At 39.5% G+C, this 14,732-nt stretch overlaps 1 protein-coding gene across 7 annotated transcripts in view; it reads left to right on the top strand.

The window, feature by feature from the left end:
- The first annotated feature begins 1,562 nt into the window (after nucleotides 1-1,562).
- The window catches only part of LOC105478796 (glutamate ionotropic receptor kainate type subunit 2), a 705,430-nt gene continuing 692,260 nt past the window's right edge, over nucleotides 1,563-14,732 (top strand). For 2 of the 7 annotated variants that reach the window (XM_071096679.1, XM_071096680.1), the window contains exon 1: nucleotides 1,670-2,903. In XM_071096679.1, the coding sequence (XP_070952780.1) occupies nucleotides 2,789-2,903 (115 nt within the window). In that variant the 5' untranslated portion in view covers nucleotides 1,670-2,788. The other 5 variants (XM_071096682.1, XM_071096681.1, XM_071096677.1 and 2 more) reach the window with 5 other exon arrangements.

Here is a 14,732-nt window from a genome sequence, read left to right as displayed (position 1 = left end):
TAATATGCCTTATTACAAAAAAAGATGACTACATCTTGGGCTTATCAAGCAATCCCAGTTAGTTGCACTGAAAAATACAACACAGTTGATAAAATAGTCCTCTTGATAATGTGAACAATGCAATAATTCCAATTCCTTTACTCTGTGTAGTAGGAATTTGCACATTGTCACTCAAATATCATGTTAGTCATTTATTGTACTACTTTCAATGTACTACTCCAGAATAAATAATGCCAGGAGCGCTGTCCGTGGTACTGAAGAAAGGTCGTCTCCAGTCTTTTAGAAGTTCAATTGGACAGGTGGAATTGCTATCTGTTGTGTTAAAGCCTTTCAGCTGAGTTAATGGATGTAAATGAATCTAATTTACCATATGTGCAAAATTGGTTATTTGGGGATCAATTAATAGTAAAAAAAAAAAATACAGTCTTTTAACTGTTTAATTTATTGTGTAATAACTTCGTGAATATAGAAGTTTGATCTTTCACTTTTCCAACTAGACATCCAAATAAACCCCCCAAAATAAATAGTTTAGAATGCTAGTTTCAAGTGGAAAAGTTGCGACCATACTGTAAAATGTCATTATATTAACGGAATACATGAACAAAGAGATATGGTACATTTTGTTTTCTCACGTTCCAATAAATGCCAGCTACACTGCGAAATTTCAGTATTTTGATTAGTCACAATAAAAAATGCTATTTTCAGGCAGTAGATATCAGTTATATTGGCAGATAAAAATGCAAAGAATTATTTTTTTCCCCTGGCAGTCATTATTATCTCTGCTAGGATCAAAAAGAAAATGAACAAACAGAATGGAATAAATGAGACAGCTAATACAAGACAGAACATGTTGGGCTGTGTATGTGTTTTATAAGAGAGATTTTAAACACGAACTGAAGGAGTCGCTAGATATCCTTGGTTTTAGCTCTAGGTGTTCCTTTTAAGGTGCTCAAATAGTCGAATTATTTGATTGAATTGCCTGCTAGACTGCAGAACTAGCCATTCATGATACTTATTTTTGACACTGCTGTTATTGCCTCCATCTTAAAAAAAAAAACAATGCCACTTAATGCCTTTGCAAAATGTAGATTTCTCTTTAAATCAGCACCTTATAATATCTTAAGAAAATTTAAATTAAAAAATCACTTTAATGAAATGAAAACATTACAGTGTTTTTTGCTGTTTGGAGGAAAAATAACCAGTCAAATATTCATATCACTCATATCACTCCTTATTTAAAAATTAGCCTTCAAATAGTATTTTTTTTTTGTAAAATTTAACCTATGCCCTGTTAGTTGGTTATGAAAAATAGATTAATTATAAGATATAGGTCTAACAGTTTGCCTTTTGTGATGTTTAATCATTTAAAAATGTTGACAATGATATATTTATTATACATGTTAGTTTCACTTAGTGTAAAATATCAGCATTGCATATGTTTAATAAGTAGACAGCATATTACCTATTTTAATAATAAAAATGTATTTTTATGTTGAAAGAAATTCTATTTCTGTACTTTATTTCTTGAATAAACTCCTAAAGAAAGCCAAGAGAGTTACTACCTGGTGACTCTAAATATTTCCACCAGAAAACTAGCAAATGATAAGACAGTTTTAGAGAAATCTATAACACTCAATGTCGCTCAAGCTATGATCTCATATTCTGCCTCTTTAGTAAAAAGAATGTTCAAAAAACCAAAATGCAAAGAAATTTGGGAGTAAATTATTGAAGGCTTTAGAGTTTGCTGCACAAATTCAAACATCATTGTTTTTATATTCACACAATTATTTTCTTTGAGCTTAAAAAATGGATGGAAATGTAATTTCTCCATTTTAATTTGATATTTTTCCCATAAAAGTTCACTGAAGAAATTTCTACTTCTGAGTAGCAATCAAGGAATACCCCAGTCAAGTTTTTAAAGAGTGGGTTTACCTCTCCAATTGCATTCCAATCTATATTCATTCCTGGCCAAAATAAATTAAAAAAAAAGTATAAATAAGACTCTTTCAACCTAACCACAAGTTAGATTTGCAGTAAATCCCTCCGTCTTAGATCACTTTCTTTTTTACAGTTGCCAGAAAAACTGACTTTGATTTAGCTAGTAATTTACTGAAATTCATCAATTGATTATAAGAAGCCCGCTTACATACACCAGTCATTCTCTCAGCAAAGACTTATTGAAAATAAAAGCAATGTCCTCTACATAAATAAATCGACTTCTTTCTTGCAACTCAAGGCGGGCTGTCAGATCGGTTGCATAATAGATATTGGGGAGCTCACTGGCCGGGAGCCTTAAGAGGAGAGCAGCTATCTCAATCTTTCTCACTTAATCTTGGCTTCACGTCAGAAGCTGTGCAGCAGTGCAGTAGAATAGGGCCTGGCAAAACCCTTGCGAGCAAAGCGCCTTTTGTGCCGGGCTGTGGCTTGCTATCGACATCTCGTCCGTTACCAAGGCTGGATTTCCTATTGATTTCCCTCCTCCTCTGCTTCCACAGGCTCGCGCGGCCGGACATTGTGGGTGTGCGTGCTGGATTTCTCCCGGATGCTCTCCGACTAACATGGATGTCCCACCATTCCTTGCAGTGGAAGGTTGTTCCTTGGCGCAGTGAGTGAAGAACATGCAGCGATTGCTAATGGGTTTGGGAAGCGGAGACTCCTTCCTCTCTCTGTGACCATGCCGTGATCGTGTCTGCGGTCACCACTCGACGCATCCTTATTTCTGCCCGAACCCGGGAGCCGAACGCTAGATCGGGGAAGTGGGTGCCGTGCGTGTGGGCACAGAAACACCATGAAGATTATTTTCCCCATTCTAAGTAATCCAGTCTTCAGGCGCACCGTTAAACTCCTGCTCTGTTTACTGTGGATTGGATATTCTCAAGGAACTACACATGTATTAAGATTTGGTAAGATTCCCCATCTCTCTCGGTTGCCTGGTATCCGCTCCGAGGCAGCCGGATGTAAACAGGCGGGTTCGCTCTGCCTGGTGGTGGGCTCCGTGGATTCTGATCTGCTCACTGTTCTGTCGTCTCCTGGGGCTTTTAAAGAACTCCTTGTGCTTTCATTTATTCTCTTCTTTATTTTTATTTTTAGCCGCGGGAGGGTAAAGGGAGGGCCAGTGTCTGGTAGTGGTCTCTGCATTACCTCCCCACAGTAGCTTGCCAAGGAGATGATGATGACGCTGGAGGCACGGTCAGCCGCCACTCGCGCCTGTCTCCCCCGGAGCCCTGCGAGCTTGCAGGGGTGCGCTGTCCGCGCGAAAGTGCGCGCCGGGGCTGCACGCCTCTCAGCTTGCGAGGCTGGTGAGTTAACACCCGGTAACTCTTTGGCGAGTTGCGCCTGTCCGCTTCTGCCAGTGACCAGGGCAGTTCTCACGTGCAAATGAAAGGTACTAATCCTTTTGATTTATTTTGCCAGAGAGCCTTTTCGATTGTTTTCACCGCTTTTCCAGTCCCTGGTCCCCTTACTGGGATGCAGAGCTTTAAAAAATGTAAGATTCGAGGTTCTACTTAACACAGGGAGGCTGCTACTTAGCTGGAAAGAAATAGCGTCAAAATTAGAACAGCTTTTTGTTTGTTTTTGCTTTTAACTTGCTGAGTCCCCCTCTCACAGCTTTCTGGACGTTATGGACTAATTAATGAAAGATAGTATCTGGGGGCGGTGGGGAAGAGTAGTTGTTTAAGGAGGGGTGACTAAGTCTGCATCTTTATTTCACTCTGGCAAGACGAAAGATGCTAGGTAGTTACTTTTTTTTTATGGAAATGCATTGCTTTTCTGAGAATCAGGTTTTCTTTGGAGCTTGGAGGAAAATCTAAACGTGGGATTCCAATGGAAACCCTGGTCAGAGGGTCAGAGTGATTGCTTGGATAAATGAAGCATGGGCGACGCTCCGGTGCTCTGGATGGCCAAAGGAGTTTTAGTAGGAGCAGAACTAGTCAGGAAAAGTTCTCTAAAGTAGATAAGAGGAAGAAAGGAGAAAGCCAACAGGATAAATGCTCCCATTGTAGGCACTTCCTCTGACAGTTTAAGTGGATTCAGACCAAAGAGTGCAGGACACCATGTAATCCTGAGCATATGTCTTTGAGATAAATGCAGACACATTAAGTCACTCGGTCAAATTTAAACTGAAGAGTGATTGCGTGCATCTTCTATCATGCCAACAGCATCTCCTGTCTTCCCATTTTCCCGTGTGTGTGTGTGTATGTGTGTGTGTGTGTGTGTGTGTGTGTGTGTGTTTTCCCCCCAATGATAAAATTCACGATCTCTCCTAGGCTTTGTAGAACCAAGGTAGGGATGTTTCACATACATTCGAAAAGGGAACCTCACCCTACCACACATTCATACAGATGCCCACAGTCAAAAAGCCTGCTGATGAGAAAAGAGGCACTGGGTTATAGCTGGATCCCTACTGTAGTAGTTTTCATGCTTTTTTCATGCCTTTAGATGGTACTTAAGCACGTTGCTCTTAGCAACAAGCATCCACAGGAATGACTGTTTCTGTGGACAGAATTAAACAGGTATCTATATCGTTGGAAATGTGTGTGTACGCACACGGGGGTGTGTGTGCATGTGTGTTTGTGTGTGTGTGTTTTCAGCAGTTAGGCTTCAAATATGGTAAGTGCTACCGTATGGTAGTTTGCTCAATATTTGGAGTATTTCATCCCAAGTAGATGGAATCCTGAGGAATTCTGATGTGTGTTTGTGAATGAGTGTGCGTTACTAAGTGTGTTTGCTGACTAGATGGAAAAAAGAAGACTTGGGGCCGGAAAACTGCCACCAATACTCTAAGGATTTAATTATTGCCGCTCTGGTCTTGCAGCACAATATTTGCTGAATCATTAGATTGTTACATTCGCTGATCATTTCATATCTTCATATTAAAAATCTTGGCGACTGTAGCAGAGTGTGTAGCAGCTTTCCAAAGGAGCTGTCTCTCACACACACGCACACACACGCACACACACATACCTACACGCAAACAAGCTTTCTTAGACCAATGCTTACTAAAAATGTCTTTAAGAAATATGGTAGTAGGCAAAGATCTCCACACTAGTCCCTTGATAACCCTAAACCAACAGTCCAGCTTCTAGATAACCTGCTGTTTTCTCTATTAACTTCAAACATCTTCCACGTGGAGATGCATTTCTTCCGATTTCTGACCTGAGTTGTGGGGAAGAAGGGCTGTGTACATTGTTACTGAAACATTTCCCTGTTGGGGCTATTTTGATGCAATGGTGGGAGTTTTATTTTCTTCTGGGGTAAATATGTTTCTGAGTGGATTGGATGGTTGGTTGAGCACGTATAAGCCACTCTTGAGAATGGTTATTTTCAACTTTGGCTCAAAAGTCGAGCCAATGCCTCATCTCTGGCCCCGTGCCTTGGAATGGAGCAGCTGCCCCAGTGCTGGAGAGACCCGCCGCCTCTGCGGGGGAGGCAGCTTCCAGTGCCCCTTCCATCCCCCACCCTTGGCGTGGCTAGGCGCCTGCAGCCGCCAGGCGCCTCCGCCGCGGCGCTATGGCAACGGCGGAGCCCGCCCAGGCGGCCACCCCAGCCCCCCTTCCCGGCTAGTGGAGGCTCTGTGTTACCCTTCCTCTTGCTCCCACTAGGACTGTGATTCGATCCAGAGTCCTCCTGTCACCTCCTGTGAGGCGAGGGGCAGCCCCCGCTTAGAGTGCTGAACCCTTGCCACGTCCCTAGCCTCCCCCGCCAATCTTCAGCGTGCGCAGCCCTCTTCCCCGCGCTTCCCTCTCCCTCTCTGTGTGGCACACACAATAAAACACACATACACACACATATTCTCTTACACACACTCAAACATAGATACACGCGCGCGCGCGCACCAAGACACATGCGCCCCCCAGATGCAAGCCTCAGACTTTGGCACAGTGACGTCTCTCTAGTGCTCAAGAAAACTTTACAGTTACACCCAGGAGCGCCTCTGTCCTGTTTTCCCCTTAATCTCTAGCCCCAGCCGACTCCCGCTTGACTGCACAGGCTGGCCTGCTCCCCTGCAGCCGCTTAGCAAACATCTCTGAGAAAAGGTATTACGGAGCACCGACCCTAGGGTGCTGCCCCGAGGCCCTATGGCAGCGACCTGAGGGTCAGCCAAGGGTCACCTCTAGGCAGGCGGGAGAGCCCCTGGCAGTGAGTCTTGGTTGTTACCCCGCCTTTGATCCTGTGCTGGGACAACTAGGGTTTTCCTGAGTGCCCACCCGGCGGGCAAGGTGCATTTTAGAGAGTCAGTTCTCCTGCCCTAGGTCGAGCCAGATGTTCTCTGGCCTGCTTTTCGGGGCGCAGAGCCTGCGACTCTCCCAGGCAGGCGTCTCCAGAGCGCTGGCCCAGCGGGCACAGGGCATCCAGCGCGTCCCAGCGTATGTAAATGAGGCATCTTTGTTTCTCCGCAGCTGCGTCCCGGCCTTGCCCGCCCCTGGATAGGGTGAAGGCGGGACTCTTCCGTCCGCGGGGGTGTGACTAATTCGGCCTCTAAGCCGAACTGCGGCAGCGGAGGTACTTGAACCTTTCTTTTGTTACTTTAGTCGCTCCTTCTCTTCCCGGGATGCACTGACCGACCCCTGCACCTACGGAAGTGCGAGGAAGCTCAGAAGCCTGCTCCGGCTGTGTGCTTTGCTGGGCTGGCCTTGGGTTCACCGTCAGGAGCCCTCGCATGTTTAAACATCTTCTTTAAGAAATCATTCCCCAAGCTATCACTTGTTTCCGATCTTCGAGGTCAGGTTGTCATTCGAAATCTTCATCTGAACTGGAGTTTACAGCTCCAGTAGCAAAGACATCAACCCAAGCTTAGACTCCTGGGCACCATCTCCAAGGTTTTCTTTCCGAATTGCTGAGTATGTGGTAGGCCATGTCTTCCCTTCTGATGTTTTGACCTAACTTTTCTCTTAAACAAGCCGGTGGAACTGCTGTCTTAAAGGTTTCCCAGCAGAAGTCTTCCCTCCCAGACGCGCTGGGGTCTCTTTGGCATTGCGCACTGACCACCTGTTTGTGGGACAGCACACAGTCACCTCCTTGCGTACACGCAGAAGGTGAATACAGCCAGTTTAAGGGACCGCCTATACGTTGTTGGATAAAATCTACGACGTGAGAGAGAACAGAAAGGGTTCCTATGGAAATCCCGTTATTTTACGGGGCATACCATTTGCTCATAGATACAATAATTAGTAGCAGATGTACTGCAACATCGAAAAGTGAGAGTGAATTGACTGAGCTTACAAGCCGCCACTCTACAAATTCTTTGAAAGAGATTTTTCCTCCTTTGAGAGGTGAGGTGGGCGGGAGGGAGGAGTGGCCTTACATCTGGAAGCAGGAAAATTGACTCTTGGGAGGCGGGAATGGGGGAGTAATAGCGGCTACTATCTGCAACAGATAAAGCCCGAACACCTGCTTAGCTGAGCTGTGGAATGCAAGGGAGAGAAATCGTTCCACGAATCGCCAACACAACGACCACACTTTTAAAAAATCAGTTTTTCTCATAAGTTCTCACTTACTCTTAAAGCTTCAAAGAATAACTTGATGTGATCCATCAACAGAGGCACAATCATTTCAGAAAATGACTTTGAAAAATGATCTTTTTGTCTTCTAGAAATTGCACGCTTTCTCTACCCAGATACATGAAACTCAACACATTTTCTGGCTTTGTGAGATTGTCTTTCAGAAGCGAGCATGGTTTATATGTCAGTAGACATTTCTTCAGACTAGCTTTGCTTTTTGGTTTAATGCAAGTGATCATTACAGTGTGTTCATTCCTTGAATTCTCAAATGACACTCTTTCAACATTTACTCAGCACAAGAAAGTTAATGTGAACTCCTCTCACACGAAGAAGGAAAATACCATAGATCAAAAGATGGTGTATCATTGATTATCAGAACCTTTTCAAGTTTGCTCACCATTACATAAAGTGTTGTCTATGATAACAATGACATAATCTTTCATACCATTTAGTTATCATAATTTCTGATAAAGAAAATGCCTTGCTCTTTTGTGGTAGAAATTTAACGTTCAGTGAGAGAAATTACTTCACTTTGTCCTTCAGTTCTTAAGATTTGACTTTGTTATGGTAGCCCCAGTTACATTTATTGGCTGGAAATTGTCAATGCACATTTTTGCCCATCAGAGTAGAAAGTAGTTTACTGTCTTTAAAATGTAACATACTTAAATTATTAATCTACTGCATGCATAATACTTAGGGCTTGCAGGAGATCCTTGATTTTCCTCAGTAGCATGGTATGATATATTGAAATTTAAGTGTTGATTGTTTTTCATTTGGGTAGTGAAGATTTATCTTCAAAGGGCTTTCAATTTGTAGTCCAGTTATCAAAGTGTTAGAAGTGCTTCAAATGAATCTTCTACTCTAAATCTTAGCATGAAAAGTAAGGTCAGAAACCCCTGAAAGTGAAGGAAGTAGGTGCACATCATCATTATTGACTAGTCTAGATTAAACACCGAAGAGGAAGATTTCAATCTGATAACGTCATAGGGCTTCCTGTTTTTCTTTGCTGCTTCTGCTGACAATTTTGTAAGGTAATTAAATTGGCTGATTGAAGTCACAGTGGTCATGGGGCGATAAAGACCATTTGGATTTAATGGAATTTAAAACAACAGAGCACTGAACACAACTCTTACAGAACAAGAATTTTAATGGCCCATTCAGGGTGCTGACTAAATAGAACGCCCTTAACAAGTTTAATTGAAAGGGCAAGGCAGATTAGCACTATATAGTCTTTATGGTTGAAGATTGGGGAATTAAAATTATCCCTTTAAAAGACTCATTAATGCATTATCAAGATTTAATGTAGATTAAATAAGCTTTCTTTAAATCTTTATCATATACTGTGAACCTAGGTTTAGGACCAAGTTTCAATAATAAAACATTTTTAAGAGCTGATTTAATAAATGGAATTATAGATCTTTCTCATTTGAAAAACAAAAGGCATTTAAAATTATTTGAGCATATACAGTGTGTTGAAGGGTAAGTTTTGATGATAAATTCTCTGTGTTCTAAAACTGAAAGAAAATTTGACTTTTCTTTAAAATTTGATTATTGGTATTTTTTTCTTATAAAGAAAGCTAGGCAGTAGTAGAGAAACCACAGAGACAATAAAGGAATGTTCTCTTCCTGCAGTTTCAATAGAGTAATAGGTATTTGATCTATTTTAGGTTGTTTTTAAAATCCTGACCTTTTTTCTTACTGAAACTTCTATATTCAGATTATTATACTTCAATGCATTCCAGTCCCTTCTGCCCCTGAAGAAAGGGTAGATCACTGCTTAACATTGGGAACATTGAAGTACAGTCAGTCCCAAGGTGAAAGTCAAGTCTCAGTCACATATGAGATAATTCACTCCACCTGTTTCTTGCCATGTGGCATTGCCTACTCAGAGTTGTCAGTTCCTTTGATATTTCTAGAAAAACGTGAAACCAATTTTTGTATAAAAATCTCCCAAATTTTATGTATGCAATTTTGAAAAATTTTGTTAAACTTCAGATTTGTAAACACCAAAAACATACAGCAGGTGAGGGGGGATGTGGTCACATTTTTACCCTCTGGCCCATTCACATTCCACAGTTCCTCTAAGGCACACCTGCTTCCCTCACATCTCTTTGATCACCAAATAAGTAAAGTTTATTTGTCTCTTGCCTCACACTCTTAAAGCCAACTATGTTATATTTTTGTATTTTTCAAAGTGACAGTTACCTAACTGATAAAACTAATTTGTGGTAAAGGGAGTGGGGAGGTTAAAAGAGACTCAGAAAAAACTTTTCTGCAGGATTTTTTTTTTATTTTTAATTTTACTTTTGCATTTGGGTTTTGATAATCCTCTTCAAATATAGCAGCATTCAAATATGGCATTTGGTTTTTAGGTTTCTGCTTATAGGTTAATTTAAACTCTTTATTTTCTTAACTAAAAACAATATTATTTTCTGGATTTAGTAGAAAGTTAGGTCACTAGAGAGCAGGGCCATTTGTGAAGATCTGAAAGGGTGGGGAGGTTATGTCTTTTAGTTATTTTTTCTACTGATACATGTACTTCTATCAGTCTTTCTTTTTGGTTAAGTATTGCCCTGTTCCATGGCCTTATTTTAAGACAAGTATATTCTGGAAGAGGAAACACATAGTCTCAAGACTGTAGAGTTAGGATGAGTTTATTAGGATCGATCGATATTGTCTGTGACAGAGATGCTCAGATACGGAAGAAAATACTGGGTGCCTAAGGGAGTGCTGAGTGATTAGCACAGGTGTGGAAGGGAGGCTGAGAAAAGAGAGAAGTTAAATGACATTTGATACACAGTCTTTTTAAAATTTACTGCCAGACATCCCAATGCTTTGTAAATTGGTATTTTGCTTGTAATAATCCAAATCTTTTAGTATAAGTGCTTATTTCAAATAAGATGTAAATTATATTCTTACATTGACACTTTCTCCAATCAAAATGATTTTTAATGCTTTTTACCTCCTTTTCAATCAATTAACTGCTTTTCTATTATTGAACTAAAGCAAGAATTTGGAAGATGTTGCCTCTAGCTCTCATTTCTGTCTCCAGCTCAGTCTCAGTCTAAGTCCTTGACCTAGCACAATGATAATATTGCTCAGCTAACATGATCAAAGAAACAAAACAAATATTAAAGAAGTGTTCTGCTTCTGAAATTTCAATATATTCATAGCTATTCAGTCTATTTTATGTTGTCATTTAATCCTTCCTTTCTTACCTCTCCCTTTACTTTCTGAAGCTTCCTGCATTCAATTCATCATAGGTTTTAGTGCATTCAGGTCCTTCCTTCCCCAGAAGAAATGAAATGGGAGCCCTCAAAATGAATGAAAACTATAGAATCCTGGATTATCTAAACTAAAGGCGAATTCAAAGGTCACCACACTTAGAGTCCTAAGTTTAGAGGTGAATTGCCAAGGACAGTTAAATAGCTTGTTCTAAATTGCAATTAATGTCAGATTTTGTACTAAAACATGATTATCCTGGCTGCCAATCTAGTGATTTTTTTAACTGAATTTTGCTGTTTTTTTTTTGTTTTTTTTTTTGGTGTAGCCTCTGACTCCCTGTGCTTTGAATCCATTTTAGAAATAATTCTGGCAGCTCCCCTAGAAGTGTGTCTACTTTGTTTTATTTGCCTTTTCTTTCCTAGTACATTATCTCATAGGTTATTGCTCTTTCCTCTTTTTTTTTTCCTCAATGTGTAGCCCTATCAGCCTCTTGCATACCTGCTTACTTGTTCCTTTTCTCAGTGTCAAAGTTTTTGCTGCATCCATTCATTCAACAATATTAAAGTGAGCATATATTATGTGGCAGGCATTTGGAAAACAGAATTCTAAGACTTAGCTTCTGCTATTAAGGATTGTGTAATCCAATTAAAGAGAAAAGATATGTACATATTAAAATATCAATTGTATGATACAGAAAATATATACAATAGTTGTTTAAAGGAGATTATTACAGGCTTAAGTTTTTCCAGAAGAGATGGGATTCTGGCTGGTGCCTGAAAACATTGTGTGATAGAAAGAAGGGGGAAATGTATCATTGGTGGAATACTCAGCACAAGAAAAGGAATTTAGAAATAAATTAAGAAAATGAGTGTTGGGACAGATAATGGGCTAGCACTGTAGGGGCATAGATAAGGCCTTGATTTTTCAGAGCTTTAATATTTAGGTTACAGGGTTTAGACTCCTATGTGTATCCGCTGGAAAGCAATTGAAAATAGAGGATGGGCTTGACTTGGTCTGCAATAAGCAGTCAAATGATTTTGCAGTCTGTTGCTTGCATTTTATGAAGAATAAGTGGATCTTCTTTCTCTTACTGAAATGAAAGCAAAAGGCACATCTTTGTCCTTGATCGCTGAAACCTTTAAGGTCTTGAGCTCAGATCAAAGATTATATTAGTCAAAGTTCTCCAGAAAAATAGAAAACACACATATACACACGCAGCAGGGAGGAAGTAAGAGAGAGAGAGAGAGAAGAGGAAGGTGTGGATATTTATTATAAGTAATTGGCTTACCCTATTATGGTATTGTGGATGCTAACAAGTCCTAAGATCTGCAGTTGGAAAGCTAGAGACCCAGTGGTATAATTCTAGCCTGAAGACCAGCAGACTTGAGGTCCAGGAAGATTCAGTGTTTCATTTTGAACCCAAAGGCATGAAGAAAAAAGGAAAAATAAAACCCAGGCTTGAAGGCAGTGAGGCAGGAGGAATTCCCTTTTTTTCTTAGGAGGGTCAGTCTTTCCACTCTATTCAGGCATTCAACTGAGTGGATGAAACCCACCCATATTACAGAGGGCAATCTGCTTTGCTCCATCTACTGGTTTACTGATTCAGATGATGATTTCATACCAGCACACCCTCACAGACACACCCAAATTGTCTGACCAAATGGCTGGGCACCCCAAGGCCTCATCAAGTTGACATATAAAATTAAACATCACCCAGATAATTCCTAAGCAAAATTCTGAAAGGAAATAAAGGAATGTCTTCTTAAGACATGGCCAGATCAAATGATTAAGCAAGGAAAAGTTACCAATTAATCTCAAGGAAAATGCATTAGAGAACAATTTACAAGGACTGTATACTTCTTTGAGGGATACAGTAAATTGCCCTCAAGGAATTCTCAATGTTTTATGTTTAGTTCTAAGACATCTCTATTACCTGAAACATTGTGTGTGTGTGTGTGTGTGTGTGTGTGTGTGTGTGTGTGTATGTAGTTAATAAGTATAGATATCATTACATTCATTTCTGCCTAATAGTGTTGTAGTCAGTGATGGACTGCATGTGCAACAGTGATCCCATAAGATTATAATACCATATTTTTGCTGTATATTTTCTGTTTAGAAATGTTTAGATACACAAATACTTACCATTGTGTTCTGGTTGCCTGTCATATCCAGTAGAGTAACATACTACACAGGTTTTCAGCCTAGGAGCAATTGGCTATAACATATAGCCTAGGTATATAGTAGGCTATACCATTTAGGTTTGGTATAAGTACACTCTGGGTGTACTTACAAGGTAAGTACACTCTGTGATGTTCACACAATGATTAAATCACCTAATTATGCATTTCTAAGACTGTATTCCTGTTGTTGAGCAACTCATGAATGCATATACATAATATGTATATTGACTATTTTAAATCAAAATTTAAAATAAAGTGAATTAAAACATAAGGCAATTTTAGAAGATTTATTTTTAGTAATATTTTCTAATTCTACACAAACTCAGGACCTTAGACCCTGAATTTAGTTGTTTGGATCATTAATTTTACTCTTGATTTTGTCATCTAATATTCATAAGTTAGGAAAAATAAGTAAATCTTACTGGCCCTTGACTTTCCTTTCTGAAGAATGAGTATTATTTTCTACCTATTTAACTTCCAAGGATAATGGATAATGTTGAATTTAATAGGAAAATGTGTGGAGCTCTGAGTTTATTAGAAGAAAAGGCCTTTTGGAGTTGAAAATACAATTGTTTATTTACTGTGTATGTGTGGAATACAGTAATATTTATTATCACTCTTGAATATTGTATTTAACATCTTAAACTGTGTATATTTAAGAAAATCTGCTTTTCTAAATTATTCATTAATGATCTTCCTTGAAATGTAGTCAACTATTACAAATAGGTTGGTAAGGATTTATTAACTAATAGAACAAACTTCTGATTTGGTTGCTTGATAGAAGAGCAAGTCCGTAGTGTCTTTTTCTTCTTTAAACATCATGACTTTAACTGGTGTTCTCAAATATATACAATATGCAGAAGAAACAAACCAAAACTGAAAACAAATAATGAACAAATAAATCATGCCAAGTTTTGTGGTTTATTTATTTTTTTTTTGCTTTTTCACAAGTGTATTCTTCTAGTTTACCTACACAAGCATTTTCTGAAAAGTTGTGCTTGACTTTTATGTATACATCATTCTTTATGCATCTGCCTATGATGAACTTTTAGTTATTTCAAGGTTTGCAAACATAGAAATAACTATCTTTGATCCAGTGGGGTTGATTCAGGAAAGTTTCATAAACGCTTGGATTTGCTACACTTGTTTGAGATGGATATATGGGACTTTCCAGTTGTTATATTGCCTGCTTAGGCAATTTTTCTGGTGCTTACTTTTTAAGGTAGAACAGATTTTGATACCACCCCTAGACCACTAACCTCAGCATTCCTCCTTAAGTGTCCTCTAAACCGACTTTTAAAAAAAATCTAGCCCAACAGTGTAAAAGTGTTCCTATTTCTCCACATCCTCTCCAGCACTTGTTGTTTCCTGACTTTTTAATGATTGCCATTCTAACTGGTGTGAGATGGTATCTCATTGTGGTTTTGATTTACATTTCTCTGATGGCCAGTGATGACAAGCATTTTTTCATGTGCCTATTGGCTGTATGCATGTCTTCTTTTGAGAAATGTCTGTTCATATACTTTGCCCACTTTTTGATGGGGTTGTTTTTTTTTCCTCATAAATTTGATTGAGTTCTTTGTAGGTTCTGGATATTAGCCCTTCGTCAGATGAGTAGATTGCAAAAATTTTCTCCCATTCTGTAGGTTGCCTGTTCACTCTGATGGTAGTTTCTTTTGCTGTGCAGAAGCTCTTTAGTTTAATTAGATCCCATTTATCAATTTTGGCTTTTGTTGCCGTTGCTTTTGGTGTTTTAGACATGAAGTCCTTGCCCATGCCTATATCCTGAATGGTATTACCTAGGTTTTCTTCTAGGGTTTTTATG

Source organism: Macaca nemestrina, chromosome 5 (genome assembly GCF_043159975.1).
Source record: "Macaca nemestrina isolate mMacNem1 chromosome 5, mMacNem.hap1, whole genome shotgun sequence".
In the NCBI taxonomy this organism is placed as follows: Eukaryota; Metazoa; Chordata; class Mammalia; order Primates; family Cercopithecidae; genus Macaca; species Macaca nemestrina.
Note: the sequence above shows the minus strand (reverse complement) of the source record. Positions and strands in the feature narration are given on the sequence as shown.